At 41.6% G+C, this 18,530-nt stretch overlaps 1 protein-coding gene across 6 annotated transcripts in view; it reads left to right on the forward strand.

The window, feature by feature from the left end:
* TSHZ3 (teashirt zinc finger homeobox 3) overlaps positions 1-17,125 on the forward strand; it is a 67,657-nt gene extending 50,532 nt beyond the window's left edge. For all 6 annotated transcript variants that reach the window (XM_071440289.1, XM_071440292.1, XM_071440291.1 and 3 more), the window contains one exon: positions 12,241-17,125. In XM_071440289.1, the coding sequence (XP_071296390.1) occupies positions 12,241-15,440 (3,200 nt within the window). In that variant the 3' untranslated portion in view covers positions 15,441-17,125. The remainder of the gene's footprint in view (positions 1-12,240) is intronic.
* Positions 17,126-18,530: the final 1,405 nt, after the last annotated feature.

An 18,530-nucleotide genomic window follows, 5' to 3' on the forward strand; every position in this document is an offset into this window, starting at 1 on the left:
CTTTGTCATTATAAATCTTGTAAGTGGTCATTTAACTTGTTCAGTATGCATGTAAGAATATCATTACTAACACGTTTGAAAAACGTCTTCCTGTTGAGGAACTATTGTGAAAGTAAACTTAAAAAACCCTAAATGAAGTAGGTTGATGAGTGAAATAAATACCTGTCTGTGAGCATTTTCATGCACATTTCAAGAATGATTTTAAAATCTCTCTCTTACTGAGCATTCACTCTTAAGTCATCAAATTCAACATGCTTGTTGGATTTTTTTAATCTGTTACTTTTTAATTTTAATACTGTTGTTCAGTTATGATCATTTACATCTGACTGACCAAAATTAAACTCTTATGATCCATAAGCATTCATAATTACATACTGCATGTAACATTAATAGTCAATATAATAAACCTTCATCTTTATTGAAGCATCTCTTGTTTCTACAGCAGTTCTTTAATCTATCTCAATAGATTTCTAGTGTACAGCTCATATAGATTTGGTCAGTGACAAGGGTTAGAGTAGTCTTGTAGAACATTTACTTGTAGCTGTGAAAAGCCCACATTCATCAGAGGATTAGGTCGATCAGATTGTACCAGGATCAATGGAAGGACTGTGTGATCCCTCTTAGGCTGTAATGTGTTCACCTTCTTTGGAGAGAATTCACATACACACACATTTCTCTGTCTTAAAGCCATTTATCTCAGAATGTCAAATTGCAATAATTAACCATTATTGATCTTAAATTCAATTAACTTCATTAACACAGGTCATGATGAGGGTGCTGGTAAGGGAAAGGCTCTTGACAAGTGTCTTTTCTTATATGACATTGAATGTTCACAATCATGGCTATAAACTATTCATACTGTGCCACGGGAACATCTTTTAAAAATGACAGGAGTTTGGTTGGTGGCTCTGAAGCGACATTTTAATCCCCTCCCCCTCGTCTCCTAGTTCTCAGGGTTTTCCAGCAAATTTTCTATTCAGGAATCAGTGAACCATTTGTTTCTAGCACATTATCTTAGTGTGGCATTATAGCAAACCCCACCTATTCAAACACCCTTCTGTTCAATAGGTACTGGTAGATAGAGACTCATTTACACCAGTGTACATTAGTATAGTTAGCAAATGAGTGAAATGAATATTCAGTGCTTCTTTTTGCTCCACATACAAAAAAAAAAAAGCAGGGGCCATCTTGTAGAGGTAATCCTGAGAATCTCTGCTTGTTTCAAGTCCTAAGATTCATATTGCAGTCAATAGTTGTTTTTCTTAAATGAGGGCTGAATAGCAACTGTGAAAGAACACAAAGCTTTGTTGGCCCACACTGAGCTCCTTTCTTAATAGAGGAACTTCATTATAAGCACGAGTTCACAATAGCTGAAATTGTGATTGAAATCATTTGGATTTCTACTATACCATTCATACAGATGTATAGAGTTTATTGTAAGGAGGCACTGCAGCCAAAATAGCTATTGAAGCTACTGTAGAAAGGCCTTCAATGGGAGATGCAAGTTTGCAACAAAATGAAGGATCAGGCTGAAGGTCTTTTGGTACATTCTGAATGTCTTAAGTAGGCACGATTATTTACAAATAAATCACCAAGTAGAATGACTCACTGTAATGTACTGAAGCGTTTTAGGTGAAAACTTGGTTTTTAAAAATTTCGCAGCGAAGGTGGCAGCTCCAGAGATGTGTGTGTATGATTAGTACAGCTAAACACAAATACAGCCCCAGATTCTAGTTACTGTAAAACTTGTAAGATGTGGACAAATTAGGAACAGCTAGATATGTGGGAAGATTACAGAAAGTAAGGTGCAAGATTTTTTCTTGGTGTAAAAAAACCCTCTAAACCATAGCAGAAGACTGAGAAATGTGCATAAAGAGAAATGACAACATCAGTTTTGTTCAGAAACAGATTTCTGTGACAATTAAATGGTCATTTTGTCACTACATTTGCTATTTCCACTCCACTATACAAAGCATTTGCTGAGAAGAGGCAGGGCAGAAGCAGAATGGTTTGATTACTGCATTTGAAGAAACTGAAGTTCCCTTACAACATCTGTTTGCTCAGTGAAGGATTATAATAATTACGAGCTATTAGAGCCATATTGAGAACTTCTATGCTCATGGCTGCTTATCCCAGAGTTGGCTGTGAATCTTGTATTAGTTTGTGGAATGCCCTGTGTGCTTTTCAGTGATTAAAAGATGCCACCCAAATGTCTGGTATCAAGCAGAGATTGTGTCACTCTGTATTTTGGTACCAATTCATACAGAGAATTTGGCTTCATCTTGCCAGGATGTTGACAGTGACTTAACTAAAAAAGAAAATAGCCCCCAAAACAAACATTTGTTTTTTCTTTGAATGTTCTGGTAAATATTTTTGTCCATTTAAGGAAACAGTAATTCTGTGCTTAGAAAAATTCTACAGAGTCCAAAGAACAATTAGGGTCAAGTGTAACATGAGGCTTTTTTCTCTGCTGCTGAACTGCTGTTTCACTGACTCCCACCGTCATGTGTGCTTGCATGGAGTGGGACTCAGGCAAGTCTGTAGTACTTCACACCAAGCAACTGCCTTGGAAACCAGGGAAAAGCCACTTTTGTCTAACTTATGAGTGGATTACATTTATTCATGTTGAATTATTTATACAGCAAATATAGGTGAGGGTTTTTCCTGTTAGTAATGTGCTTGGTCATTGAATTGATGATGTTTATGTGAAAGTTTTGAAACTCTGGGGCTGCTTGTGAGCAGATACTTCACCATCCTGTGCTGGTTCCCCAATCCCTGGTGGTGTTTCCCCTTTGTGGCTGGGTAGCTGACCCTTGACTGCCCCATGGACAGTGAGGAACTTCATGCTCCTTGGAATGGTGTTCATTTGTAACTTTGGTGCAGTTGGAGGAAGAGCAGCTTTTCCCAGGGAAGGTGGAGGGGAGGAAGAGGAGGGTACTACAGGAATGTTGATAAAATGGGATCACAAGACCCTGGACTGAATCAAACTGAGGAGCAGTTGAGAATTCCCACTGGGTGCTCCCAGTCTCTGCTGCTCATTTGCCTCCTTGGTCTGGCTCTAGTGGTGTTTGTGAAAGGCTGGTTTTATGGTGGCAGGGAGGCCAAGAAGGTTTTTTTTCCTCCTTTTTCAGCAGAATCAGACACAAATTCCAGGCATATGCCCATAGGAGCTGTTCAAATCTCTACTCCCCCAGAGTACAAAGGGGAAAGGAGATGGATTCCACAAAACACCATAGCAAGGAAGGTCCTTCTGTCATTGTGACGGTCCATAACCTTTCTCAGCCTTTGCACTGGATTACTGTCAGCCCTGCCTTGCTTCTGGTTCCCATCTATGGGCACACACAGTGGAACATCAATGGTTCCCCAGCTGTGGTGCTTTAGGCAGCCAGTTGTATTGTGTGTGTGTGTGACTGCAAATTTAGGTCAAACCTCTTAAAACTCTGTTTCTTCCTGGCCAGAAAGGCTCTGAACTCTTGCTCTTGTGAAGTTTCTCATAAGCATGTCATTCACCCTTGGCTGTACAAGAATGATACCTGAAGAAAGTCTCTAGAAATCAATATGATTTTGTTCATTAAGAGTAACTTGGACCTTGGTTCTCAACCAAGGCTTTTTAATGTTTGGATCCCTTCTTGTCAAAAAACTCTTGTAGAAGGTGGCAGGTGAACTCTTCAAGCAAGGCAGATTTCACACTAACCCTTGTGCAGCCCTACCCACAGAAGAGCACACTGCAGTGTGTTGGGATCAGGGGCTCCTCTCCACATCAGGAAACAGTGGTGCTGTGCTTCAAGGGTGAGTAATTTGAGCAGGTTGTAGAAAAACCCTGCTGAGCACGTTGACTTCAGGGAGTTTAGGCCCCAGGGAGAAACCAAGGCAGGGTGCAGTTTTGGAGGAGAGAAGCATCATCTCTCATGTTCCATCTCCAGCACAGAGCGGGTGTCACAGTGTACCTGAGTCCTGCTGTGTGCTGGGAGCACAGAGCTCTTCACAGGAGAGTCCTGACAACACTTCAGAAACCTTCCCTGTTTTCCCCACTGTGAAAGGAAGTTTGCTGGCAGCCTGCAGGCTCAGCATCCACTGGATCCCAGCAGCCTGGCTGTAACCACAGGCTCTGGGCTCTGCTGAGCACCTGCACCTGTGGGCATTTCACTGGGTGAAATTATTGTTTCAGCTGAAAACTGGCAATTACTTTCAATTATACACATATATTGTATTCACATAAACACACTGTGAGGAAACATAGGAACAGAACAAACTTAAGCCATCTTCCCATGTTTTGTGTAAATAGCAGAATTATATATATTAACCTTCAGGAGTAACAGGCTCCTTCACTTGTCTTGTCTAGCACTAGACAATTGACTTTTAACTTCTTTCCAGGTTTTCAGCTGTAAACTGTGGATAAGAATGTTTCTTCCACAGGGCTGATGTAAAAAATAAAGCACTCATTGAAGCTTTTATTATTTTTTATAATTGTGCATATAATTAAACACCTCAGTTAAATGATGCTGTCCAATAGTTCTAAGTTGTTTCTAAGTCATCATTTTATAGTAGGGTATGCTGTTTTTTCAGGTCTATATTTAGTGAAGGAGATAATACATAAATGTGAGGTTTTCACTTTGTCAGTTAAGAAACATCTAAATAGTGTTTATTTTCAGAAAAAAAGAATGCCTCCCTTATCAGAATTCATAGCAGTTTTTGAATGTTTTCTCTCTTCATTTGTGAGTGGTCTGTGTGACACTTTTCTTGTGGCTCTGTAAAGTCTAAAGTGAATGGGAGACCTGAGTCCTGTACTTCCTTTAAACTGCACAGAACCCAGGGGAGTTTGGAATACAGTGACATGAGGAAAAGGTGCCTGATGTAAAATTGCTTTGTTCTGTGCTTAGGTGGCCCACACTGCAATGACATATAAACTAATTCCTTGTTATCATCTCTTCACTGTGTGTCCTTGTCCATGTAATTCTCATCTCTTAGCACTTACAGTTGATTTGGCCTCTCTGAAGTCTTTCCAAATGTAATACCAGTCCAGGATGCTGAATCAGAGCAGCTGGCTAGCTTCCTCTGGCCTATTTCTGAGCTCTCTGTGGCAGACAGCTGCAGTATTTTCATGAAGGAACAAACAAAATACACTTCAAAGTTTTTAGTGCCTAATGACAGCCACCCATCCGATTGACATCCTATGTCACATCCCTCCACACCACTTCCCAGGGACTCTCAATGGCATGAAAAGGCTGCAGATTTATCAACACACAAAAAATCTAGCTAAACAAGCATTAATCATGCACATCACATCAAATTAACACGTTCAAAATTAATATTCTTGACCTTGCCAGTGGGCAGAATAATCCGTCTTGCAGTGGGCTCGCGCTCCGGTGCGAGGTACCAGGGACTTGAGCCGACGTGAGAGAGAAGTGCTGACCTCTTCACTTGGAAATAACATTTCTCTCCCATAATAGACAGTCTTGCCTCTATGAAACAGAACCTTTGACCTTTCTAACAGGAATAATGTCCCTGTCAAGGTGCTGGGTAATCAGTATTGCCATGCCCGTTTAGAGACTGTTGTCATTTGCCACTCTTGTAAACAGGGCAGTCACTCCTGCCTCCCATCCTGACTGCCTAATGAGGAAAATGTGAACATCTCTGCCAAGGAGAGAAGTCTCAAATACAATTTCAGTTACATGGGAATTAACAGTTAGTCTCAGTATAGAAATAGCTCATGTTGTGGGTGAAATGTTTGCCTTTCTTGCTGTGAGTGGAAGGCCTGTGGAGTGGGAGGTTTCTAACAGACTAATATAACTCTTTTATATGCCTTCATTTGCATTAGGTCTTTGATTGACTCCATCCACAGAGCTGGTTTTCTCTTGCCTCTGCTCATTAATTTTGTGAATAAGGTTCATTGGCACAGTCAGATCATCTCCATGCTGCTGTTCCTCTTTGGCTTTCTTTGCACTGGTGTTGGGACTCAGCTGCCTCTTAACTCCAAATGGTCCTACCAAAACTGGGAACTCTAAGGTTTTTCAAAGACTACTTAAATATTTAAAAAATATTCTGTTCATTTCTCAGGTGGCTGGTGTCTGATATAAAACAGAATGGGACAAGTGTTCAGAAAAAGGCTGTGCACTGCCAGCAGCAGGGGCAGTGACAGGAGCCACCTCTTGTGCAGTGCCATGGAATGGGGAGTGAGGGTCAGGGTGCAGAGGGACTTCCTCTGGCAGAATCCTACTCACTGCTCCACTTTATAACCTACTATGATCCTTTTCCCTTCTTTATTTTTTACTGGGAATATTATATCGATCCTGTAAGCATTAGGAGCATTTCTGCTCCTGATCCCATTCTGCTGTTATTTTTTTTTCAAGTGTGAAATGTAGACAGGCTCAGGTTCTTTAAGGATTGAGAAGTTTCTTTTCCCAATGAAATCAAAATTAAATGCTTTGGAAGATGACTCTTAGTATTAATTGATGATTTTGAATGATGCATAACTAAGATGATCTAATTTTTTTTTAATAGAAAGCCATTTGGTTAAAGCAAAAATACTTCCAAGAAACTGAATGGTTTTGATAAACTTTTGTAGCTGAGTGTTTTTCATGTGAGAAGAATATTGGAATGTTTTGTTCCTTTTCAAGAAAACAGCATATATACTAGTTTAAATATACCCCCAGTGAGCTAATTAAAACAAAAGAAAAAATTTTGGCAAGAAAAAATATAATTAAAACAAGAAATTTCAAAAGTATTGAAATGAAATATTTGGATGAAATATTTGGATACATCCAAGCCAAAATATATGGCTTCAGCTGTATTTTTCAGGAAATGAGGGAAAAAATTGTGCATATAATTGGATTTTGGAGAACAGTAAAATACACCTTTAGTGCTGTGGTCTTGTATTTCCAAACAGTCTCAAGGAGATGTGTGTCCAGCCACTCACTGAGGGGGTGTTGCCATGGAGGGGATGACAAGCCTGGAGAAAAGGAGACTCAGGGGTGCCCCCATCACTCTCACAGCTCCTGAAAGGTGCCTGTGCTCAGCTGGGGCTGGGCTCCTTCTCCAGGAGCACTGACACAACCAGAGCACACAGCCTCAACTGTGCCAAGGGAAATACAGGTTGGACATTAGGAAAAAGTTTTTTACAGAAGGGTGATAAAGTTCTGGAATGTTCTGCCCATGAGGTGGTGGAGTCCCCATCCCTGGGTGTGGTTAACAAAGCCTGGATGTGGCACTGGGTGCCAGGGTTTAGTTGAGGGGTTGGGGCTGGGTTGGACTCTTGAGGTCTCTTCCCACCCAGTGATTCTGTGAATACTGTGACAAGCACACACTGTTTTTGCTGGTTCTGCTGAAGAGCACCTCTGGCAGTGGGGTTGGAGGTGCAGCTGTGGTGCTGGTGAGCCCAGGGGATCAGCTGGCACAGCCTGGTGAGCCCAGGACATCAGCTGGGACACCCTGGTGAGCCCAGGGGATCAGCTGGCACACCCTGGTGAGCCCAGGGGATCAGCTGGCACACCCTGGTGAGCCCAGGGGATCAGCTGGCACAGCCTGGTGAGCCCAGGGGATCAGCTGGCACAGCCTGGTGAGCCCAGGAGATCAGCTGGCACAGCCTGGTGAGCACAGGGGATCAGCTGGCACACCTTGGTGAGCACAGGGGATCAGCTGGCACACCCTGGTGAGCCCAGGAGATCAGCTGGCACACCCTGGTGAGCCCAGGGGATCAGCTGGCACAGCCTGGTGAGCCCAGGAGATCAGCTGGCACAGCCTGGTGAGCCCAGGGGATCAGCTGGCACACCTTGGTGAGCACAGGGGATCAGCTGGCACACCCTGGTGAGCCCAGGAGATCAGCTGGCACACCTTGGTGAGCCCAGGGGATCAGCTGGCACACCCTGGTGAGCCCGGGACAGCAGCTGGCACAGCCTGGTGAGCCTGGGAGATCAGCTGGCACAGCCTGGTGAGCACAGGGGATCGGCTGGCACACCCTGGTGAGCCCAGGGGATCAGCTGGCACAGCCTGGTGAGCCCAGGGGATCAGCTGGCACAGCCTGGTGAGCCCAGGGGATCAGCTGGCACACCCTGGTGGGCCCAGGGGATCAGCTGGCACAGCCTGGTGAGCCCAGGGGATCGGCTGGCACACCCTGGTGAGCCCAGGGGATCAGCTGGCACAGCCTGGTGAGCCCAGGGGATCAGCTGGCACAGCCTGGTGAGCCCAGGGGATCAGCTGGCACAGCCTGGTGAGCCCAGGGGATCAGCTGGCACAGCTGGTCTGGCTCCATGGGGGCTTCCTGAGCCTCTGGAGCCTCTGTGGAGAGGCTGCTGGTGCCTCTCTGCTCTCGTGCAGCAGATCCCTGGTGTCTGTGCACAGCCAGGTACATGAGTTTATTACTGTCTATGCAATATGTAGATCATTTTGGACAGTGATGGATCACAATTTATTTCCACTGGCAAAGAAATGATCCATAGCTCAGTTATGAAGGTAATTCTCTCTTGTGTGGAAATGAATTGCATTATACCACAGCTTACTGTTATATATTGGTATCAAATGTGTTAATTTCATTGTTACCTAGCACTTCAGTTAATAATTACAACAAATATTAATGAGGGAACTGTCTCTTCTCAACCTCTCTATGGCTGTACCCGCAAGATGTTTCTGAACCCCTTTGATATCCTCTTCTCTAGAAACTTGAGTGCCATGCCAGGCAACAGCTTTCCACTTTTTGTCAGATACTGTGTCACAGTGACACCACTGCTCAATTTGCAGGCAATTTCCTGTGGGTTATGGTGCCCTGTGAGATGTAAACTAAACACTGCTCTGAGAACTGGGATTTTTTTGGTCCTTTTTCTCTGGAAAAACAAAACCCAGAACTGCCTAATTTCTTTCATTTCCACTTTTATTAACTTCTGCCACTAGAATTGCCTTTAAAGTTGTTTCTTTTCCCCTCAGACTTTGCTGTTAAGGCATTGAAGAACAGTTTTACAGATGCCCTGCTGTTCAAACATTTATTCTACGCTTGAAAAATATCAAACTACGAGTCTTTTTTGGTTTTTTTGTGGGTTTTTTTTTTACAAAATAGAGTAATGGCTAAGTAAGGATGAGCTGGTGACAGTGCTTCTTATAAACACTCTGTCCTCCAGGCAGTGAACACAGTGGAAAACCCTTTTACCATCTCCTCCTGATTTTATTCTCTCCTTTCACAGTCTCTTTGCTTTTCCTGTAGGTACTTCACCAAGTAAGAAATGTCTTTGCTGTGGGCCTGGTGCAGTGAGGCTGTTACCTTCCCCTGTGCTCATACTGACCATTTCTTGCCCTGAGCAAGGTGTGGTGGGGCAGGGACCCTTCACTAGACCAGGTTCCATCCCTCCTCTCCTCTGTGCAGGGGAAGGAGCAGAAGGAGCCCTTGGAGCTGTCACTTTTTCGAAGTTGCAGATTGCTGGGTTAAATTCCACACTGTCGTTTGTGCCTCATTTCCTGCATTTCTGGATCAAAGACTGATGTCACAAGTTGGCTTCACAACTTGAGCTCAGGAAGGGGAACAGCTATAGAGGAGGCAGCTCCTGGTTAACACGCAAATATGCTTGATAGTTGGTGAAAAGGGCAAAGAAAGCATGAAAGGTAAATAGATTTACATTTAAATGAGCTGCATGCTGGAGGTTTTCCCTAATGTAAAAGTCACTCTCTAAAAAAGCTGTGAATGTGACAAGTCTTTCAGTTCAAACAAAATTCATAAGAGTTCAGCAGTAAGAGAAATAAAAATGTAAAGAATACCACACTAATTGGGGAGTTGGTTCTGTGCCCTCTGGTTGTGTTGGTGAGCAGTGGCTCCAAGGAGGGCATTCCATGGTGGGCAGGGATGGAGCCCTTGGGTTTGGAGTGTGAGGTGGTGCTGGGAATGGGTGGCACACACTCAGGCAGGTGCTCAGCAGCCAGGGAAAACCACAGACAGGTACACTCACCCCAGCCTGCAGGGGACAGTGGGGGCAGCTAGTGTGGGGAGAACTCTGGGTGTTCTTTACTTTGTGAAAAGGAAATTATTCTGCAGTTTCAAATCAGAGGGAGTTGTAAAAGAAAATCTGTTTCCACAAGGGTGGCATAGGAAAGGGGTATTGCATTTGCTTCCAAGTCAGAGGTTTTATGCCATGATTCCTTCCTTCCATCCTTCCTTATTCAGCAGGATTTGGTGTGGTTGAGAGGGAAGCAGTTAACAATCAGTTGTCTGCACATTATCAATAGTTATCCAAAATTTTTCAGCTTTAGAGAGCAATTTGAACTGCTTTGGTCTCCTGTGCTAAAGTTCTGAAAATCCACCTTTTTCGATTCTATGTATTGGTTTTGTTGCAAGTATTTGCAAGACAGAGCTGAACCTTATTTCAAGTTGCTGCTGAGTCTTTGATATACATAAAATAATAATACTTTTTTTTTTTCAAAATATTTTGAAAAAGCATAAGATAGAGTAAAACAGAACACCTCTATTTCATTAGAGTGGTATACTTGCTTCCAAAGTCTGATCTTTGTACCAGCATCTTATGATAAAATTTTATAACATAATTCTGTCAAACTCTGTGCTCCCAAATTTTAAAAAAAAGGACCCTTGCTGCTTGAATTTTCTGCATTGGATTTATCTGAACTGAAATAATCGATCATTATTATGTGTTGCTTTTATGTGATATGTTTGTGCTTTCAAAGGTTTAACTTGTGTTCTGAGGATCACATAATAACTTTACATGCTTGGAGGAAGATTTGCTACCATTCATCCATGTGGAAGAACAGTAGTGAATATTTTGTGTTACCTAACTGAACGAAGAAATACTCCATGTGAAACTAAAAGTCTGATTTCATTGTCACTTTAACAGTTGTTTTGTCTCTTGTGGTTTTCTGATAACATTTAAACATATTTTCCCTGAAAGAAGTTTGCAAGGTTTAATACTGTGTGTGTGATACCTACTTTAGTGTTCTACATTTTTCAGTCTGTTGGTTAAAGCAGGGCTTTTTGGGGTGTAAACTGCTACCTGCTCTGCACTGTTGCCTGAAGAAACAAGCTATAGGTTGTTCAAGATACAAATACCCTACATTTTCCAGATGTGTTGCAGAGAAGGTCAAATGTCAGGTGTCTTTAACCACAGAGTGTACTGAAAATGGGAATTTTTTCAGTTTATAATTATCTTTGTGAGAGATTTTAAATTCCACTGAAGAGAGTCATATTCTATTTTTACTTTCCTGCAAATTAATGCATTACATAGATAATTTTGATTAGTTAATGATTCCTTTTTTTTAATGTTTCCATAATTTTCTTGCATAAAGGAAAAACTTAGGTAGACTTAGTATATGTAAAACAGAAGCACCATGGAAAAAAAATTGTTTACTGTCAGTTGCCAACTGTCCTAATCAAGAGGAGAATCTTAGATTTACATCACCAGTTGCATTACCTGAGGGGAAAAAAAGCCAGGATCCCTGTTGGGTGTCCGTGTACCTTATGCTGAGTAAATATTGACAAAGTAGTCTAAAGAGCAAACACTTTGACATTTGTAAGGTCCACTGGAAGGTCTTGTATATATTTATACAGCAAGAATGAGTGCAGCATACCAATTCCATTGAACTAGCTCCTGACATAATTCTGCATGGGCTTTCTTGTGGAGGAAGTTGTGTTTAAATGGGAATGGGGCATTTGTTACACCCATAAAGAATATCCTCAAATTGCTTTGAATGAGTTGTTTCCAAAGGTTACATCACTTCCATTTAACCATCTCTTCTAAAATGTGACATGACTAATAATGATAACTTTAAAAAATCTGATTTTTAAAATTTATTTTAACTGGCAATTTTTTTACTTTGTAGAAATTCTTGATGTTTGTTGTGCTCTATATTTATTAAAGATTGAGTCTCAAAACTGTAATGAGCAAAAAATGCTTGCTTAATTTAAATTGTGAATCTGTCTGTTAAGAAATGCATTAGGGGTAGGAGAAGCATAAGACATATTAATTGACAGACAGGAACTGCTGTCTCTGAGGTTGATACAAGTAATTTATTACTTTAGAAATGAATGCCACCTCCAGAATGTGCTTCATTAATTTCAAATTTAGTTTTAATTTCAAGCTGTTGCCCCTTGAGAAGAATAAGGTGGCAAATTATGTTTGAAGAGCAGATTTTTTTTCTTGCTCTGAAGAAACACTAAATTTTAACTGTTTAATTTTACAAATAAGTACACTTCTTTGGCTAAGGCAAAAGTATGATGAGCAGAAACTAACTTGTATTTTCTTCTCTTCATAATAGCCTATGTTTCAGACGAACTAAAAGCAGCAGCGCTGGTGGAAGAAGATGTGGAACCTGATGAAAATGCAGTTGATGGGGAGCCTTCAGCAAAATATGCATGTCCAGAAAAAGACTTCAGTAAGAACTGCCAAAGCTACCAAAACTCTCCAGCAGCTGAGTTCTCTAGCCATGAAATGGACAGTGAGTCCCACATCAGTGAGACGAGTGACCGCATGGCAGACTTTGAGAGCAGCTCCATTAAAAATGAGGAAGAGAGCAAGGAGGTTTCCATACCACTGGAAGACTCCACGGTGTCTGATAGCTTGGAACAAATGAAGGCCGTGTATAATAACTTCCTCTCGAATTCCTACTGGTCCAATCTCAATCTGAACCTTCACCAGCCAATTTCAGAAAAAAACAACGGTAGCAGCAGCAGTAGCAGCAGCAGCAGCAGCAGTTGTGGAAGTGGCAGCTTTGACTGGCACCAGACTGCGATGGCCAAAACACTGCAGCAAGTTTCTCAGAGCAGAATTCTGCCAGAACCAAGCCTTTTTAGCACAGTCCAGCTGTACAGACAGAGCAGTAAGCTCTATGGCTCCATATTCACTGGAGCCAGTAAATTCCGCTGTAAAGACTGCAGTGCTGCCTACGATACTTTAGTAGAATTAACAGTGCACATGAATGAAACGGGACATTATCGAGATGACAACCACGAAACAGATAACAATAACCCCAAAAGATGGTCCAAACCTCGCAAACGTTCCTTGCTTGAAATGGAAGGGAAAGAAGATGCCCAGAAAGTGCTAAAGTGTATGTACTGTGGTCATTCATTTGAATCTCTTCAGGATTTGAGTGTTCATATGATCAAAACAAAACACTACCAAAAAGTGCCTCTGAAGGAACCTGTTACACCTGTAGCAGCAAAAATTATCCCAGCTACTAGAAAGAAAGCATCACTGGAGCTTGAACTTCCAAGTTCTCCAGACTCCACGGCTGGGACACCAAAAGCCACAATCTCAGATAGTAACGATGCACTTCAAAAGAACTCCAATCCCTACATTACGCCAAATAACCGCTACGGTCACCAGAACGGGGCCAGCTACGCCTGGCACTTTGAGGCAAGGAAATCTCAAATTCTGAAGTGCATGGAGTGTGGAAGTTCACATGACACCCTGCAGGAGCTCACAGCTCACATGATGGTGACGGGACATTTTATTAAAGTCACTAACTCTGCCATGAAAAAAGGGAAACCAATTATAGAAGCCCCAGCCACACCGACAATAACGTCCTTAGTGGATGAGAAGGTCCAGTCTGTGCCACTAGCTGCCACCACCTTTACATCTCCTTCCAACACACCTTCTAGTGTTTCCCCTAAATTAAATGTTGAGATTAAAAAAGAAGTAGATAAGGAAAGAGTTATTGCTGATGACAAAATAAAAGACAAAGAGAAGTCAAGTGAAGATGAGGAGAAGTATGATATCTCCTCAAAATACCATTACTTGACTGAAAATGACCTAGAAGAGAGCCCTAAGGGGGGATTAGATATATTGAAGTCTTTAGAGAACACGGTTACATCAGCTATAAACAAAGCCCAGAATGGCACACCGAGCTGGGGTGGCTACCCCAGCATTCATGCTGCCTACCAGCTGCCTAATATGATGAAGTTGTCGTTGGGCTCATCTGGGAAGAGTACACCCTTAAAACCTATGTTTGGAAACAATGAACTAGTGTCACCAACTAAAAACCAGCCCTTAGTGTCTCCACCCAGCAGTCAGACCTCACCTGTGCCAAAAACAAACTTTCATGCCATGGAAGAATTGGTGAAGAAGGTCACTGAGAAGGTGGCTAAAGTGGAGGAGAAGATGAAGGAGCCCGAAGGAAAGCTCTCTCCACTGAAGCGTGCGACGCCTTCGCCGTGCAGCAGCGAAGTCAGTGAACCCCTTAAGATGGAGCCCCCCAGTGATGGTGGCTTTAAAAGCCAGCAGAACAGCCCAGTTCCTCAGAGAGATGGTTGCAAAGACAGCCCAAGTGTAGAACCTGTGGAAAATGGGAAAGAGCCTGTGAAATCCATTGTAGGCTCTTTAAGTAGCAGCACAGCCATCATCACTGACCACCCTCCCGAACAGCCATTTGTAAATCCATTAAGTGCACTACAATCTGTCATGAACATTCACCTTGGCAAGGCAGCAAAGCCATCTTTGCCCGCTCTGGATCCAATGAGCATGCTTTTTAAAATGAGCAACAGTTTGGCAGAAAAGGCTGCAGTGGCCACCCCACCTCTACAGTCCAAAAAATCAGACCACTTAGACCGTTATTTTTATCATGTCAACAATGACCAACCCATAGATTTGACGAAAGGCAAGAGTGACAAAAGCTGCTCTTTGGGTTCAGCGCTTTTGTCATCCACATCGACATCTTCTGCATCTTCTTCATCTACAGTGACAACAGCAAAGACATCTGCAGTCGTGTCATTCATGTCAAACTCGCCGCTACGCGAGAATGCCTTGTCAGATATATCTGATATGCTGAAGAACCTGACAGAAAGTCACACATCAAAATCTTCCACACCTTCCAGCATATCTGAGAAATCTGACATTGATGGTACCACAATAGAGGAACCAGAAGAGAGTACACCAGCTCAGAAAAGGAAGGGACGTCAGTCTAACTGGAACCCTCAGCACTTGCTCATATTGCAGGCCCAGTTTGCAGCCAGCTTACGGCAGACTTCAGAGGGGAAATACATCATGTCAGACTTGAGCCCTCAAGAAAGAATGCACATTTCCAGGTTTACGGGACTCTCAATGACCACAATTAGCCACTGGCTGGCCAATGTGAAATACCAGCTCCGAAGGACAGGGGGAACTAAGTTCCTTAAAAATTTGGACACTGGGCACCCAGTGTTCTTTTGTAATGACTGTGCTTCACAGATCAGAACTCCTTCAACTTATATCAGTCATCTTGAATCGCATCTGGGTTTCAGGTTAAGAGACTTGTCCAAACTGTCCAGTGAACAGATTAACAATCAGATAGCACAAGCAAAGTCACCGTCTGAAAAACTGGTGACGTCCTCTCCAGAGGAAGATATCGGAACTTCTTATCAGTGCAAACTTTGTAACAGGACTTTTGCAAGCAAGCATGCTGTTAAACTTCATCTTAGTAAAACACATGGGAAGTCACCAGAGGATCATCTTCTGTATGTTTCGGAGTTAGAGAAGCAGTAGCATTTGCTTTTGATTAAAATAACTGTAATTTGCTTTGAGGAAAACTGTCAAAGACGCCTTAAAGCTACTGTTTAGTTCTTGGCACATGTTCTTATTTTAACTCCAGAGTCGCTCTGGGCTGAACTGTTTTGTATAACTGTACAGTGTTTAAATAGAGGTGCATAATCAGCTGTTGTTACTGGTAAAATATGAAGGTTAAAATGCAGTGGTAAGTGTTTGGAACTTTGTGTAAATTGGATTTAGTTGCTGTGCATCCCTCTGATGCATCAAGCTGCATGCATTAACAGACAGTTTAATTAAGCATTTATAACTAATTCTGGTGCACTTTTTCATGTGACCTAAGTGTGCTGGTATTTCTCACCCTATAATCTTTAGCCCTCTGAGTACTTTGAAGCACTTTTGCATTAATTTGGTAAAAATGTAAGGATATGCTTTTTTTTTAGACCCCTACTAGCTTAGTTCTGATTACTGATATGAACCTCCATTTATGCAGAGGTGTCTCACACCTTGAAATTTAAAAATATAATTTTCACATTGAAACATAGATGTATATATTGTATAGATTTCAAAATCTCTTATGGAAAATGTGATTGTGGTTAATGCCATTTTCTTTTTTTTCAGCATTTTTAGCAGCAGCGGGGTTTGTACCTGATAAGACCCAGGTATAAACTGTACCTATATATAGTGTATATTTCATTTTTTTTTTAGATCTAATGGTTTTTCCTTTAACAATCAAACATTGTAAATTATGTGATAAAAGATACCACAGATAACATTTATAAAGTATTCAGAAACATTATTCTTAAAGCAAAGTATGTTTTGCTTTGTTTTGCTATACAGTACATCTATATTAAGAGAGGTTCATGTTTAAATTATACATATTTATTAGTGTTGCAATCATTTGTTTAGTTTTTTTGCTTTTGTTTTTGTTCTTTTTTTTTTTTAAATTGTCTGAAGAAACAGAAGCCACGGACTGCATTCCTGGCATACATTCTAACTGTTTTGCACAACATGACTTTTAAAGGTATTTATTAGTAAAAAAAAATAAAAAAAATAAAAAGAGAAAATTCAAAATAAACTCAGTGCTCAAAGGGTTAAATCTATTTGAAAAACTTGTACTGTATTTCCTAAACATTGATAAAGCCTTTAAAATGTTTGTACTGTAATACTTTGCTTAAAAAGTTATGAGGCATTCTGTGATATAACCTCTTTTACTTATTTATAAGCGCTCTTGGTTGTTATTTCCTATTGTAGAATGCCTTTTTATTTCAATTGGTAACTTTCTGTTTTGTTCTGCCTAATTATTCTCCCAAGATTCCATACTGCAGCTTTATCTTTAGGCATATGAAAGGTAACCCGTGGTTACCAGCACACTAAGTGATTCTGTTCGTCTCCATTTTTGGCAGTTAATTTGCAGAAGTAACTGACAGCTGACACCATATGAGAATCTATGTATAAAATATTGGCATGTAAACAGCACAGACACTGTAATGCACTCTGTGCCCTGTTTTGTTGTTGACAATGAAGCACCATTATATGACTCTTCATATAACCTTTTTTTCTACAGCAGCATTAAAATTGTCTTTTTGCTATAATTTTGTGTTGCGTTCACAATTATGTCTGAAATGTGCTACAACTAACGAGCACATTAAAATTAAATTGTATGCTATCTGTTTATGACTGAAGCTTGAGTAGGTTTCTTCATCTGCCAGGTGCTGGCAGTCAAAAGCTGCACATAAATCACTGGAGTTTTAGTGAACTTTAGCATTTAAAGAGCAGGGTAGCACTTATTCAAAGGCTGCATTAACAGAGTTTCTTTCCCCCCAGAAGAGATAAATGAGCATTATAACTCCCTTTTAAGCATCAGGTAAGGCTGGCTGTGGAGAGGGGGGTTGGCAGCAGTGCATGGCAAAGCAAATGGGTGTTTTGCTGTGAGCTCAGACCCAGGCAGGCACACTGCTCACCTGCCCTCCTCCTGATGCACTGAGCAGAGTCTGCACCCGAGGGTGTTCCACAGCTCAGAGAATCCCTTTCCACCTACCCAGCACTTCCAAATGACAGGAGAAGGAACCTGAGAGCAGTGACTCCAGCTTTGTGGTTTTGCAGTGAGTCCTCTTCTGGCCCTGCCTGCTGCAGGTAGAGATGGGGAGAGGAGGTGAATAAACACAGCCAAAGAAAAGCAAACAATCTGGAGAATTTATATGATAATGACAGACTTCTGCTGGTGTTGACAGGTCATCCCTTCATAACCTTTGAAAATAATTTGCATCTCCAAACACCTATATTGCTATGCATGTAAGTGATGCCTTTTGCCAGTCAGGTGAATTCTGAGTCCAGAGGTGGTTACAGGGGAGCCAAATCCACCATTCCAGCACTTCAGCATCCTGAGTGAGAGCTACCATCCCCATGCCAGTTTCTTTCCTTTCTTTTTTAAAAAAGTACAGTGTCTTCCAGTAAGCAAGTAATTGAATCTTTGGTTCTCTTTGCCTTTCTGTCTTTCTTTCCATTTTTCCATCTTTCTCTGTAATGTTAAAGGCCAGTACCATGTCTCAAAAATGTGTTGGAATATTCTGTTCATTCTACAGCAAATGCTGCTAAGTGGACCAAGTGAATGGGATCAGGGCTTTGGTTTTTTTCCTCCTCCTTTGGCTCACACTTGTGTCTGATTTTAAGGTCATTTGTGTGTCAATGTTTATGGCCTCAGCTCAAATTCCAGCAATAAAATCACAGCAGTTTTACTGGTTGACTGTACCATCCCAGGAGTCCCTCACTTAGTGAGGAAAGGGAACCTGGCTGGCTGAAGTCTTCCCTGGAGCTTCCCAGGTGCCTGTCCACACTTTTTACAAATACATGATCTCAGTCTAAACCCAGCCAAACTTTTTACCTCTACAGCAGAGAATTCCTCTTTTGAAAATTATAACAGCTTAAATATAGTATTTGGTTGCAAACCAGAAATTCACACATAAGGAGACTGGCAGATTATTGCATATATTGTCAATCAATGTATTTTTAAGATGCACCATTGACTTATAATAGTAATGCTCAGAGCTCTGTATGCAATACTGTTATCTGGGACACGGGAGAGAGCAA

Source organism: Agelaius tricolor, unplaced genomic scaffold (assembly GCF_023055355.1).
Source record: "Agelaius tricolor isolate 1412-34295 unplaced genomic scaffold, bAgeTri1.0.p SCAF_15, whole genome shotgun sequence".
Classification (NCBI taxonomy): Eukaryota; Metazoa; Chordata; class Aves; order Passeriformes; family Icteridae; genus Agelaius; species Agelaius tricolor.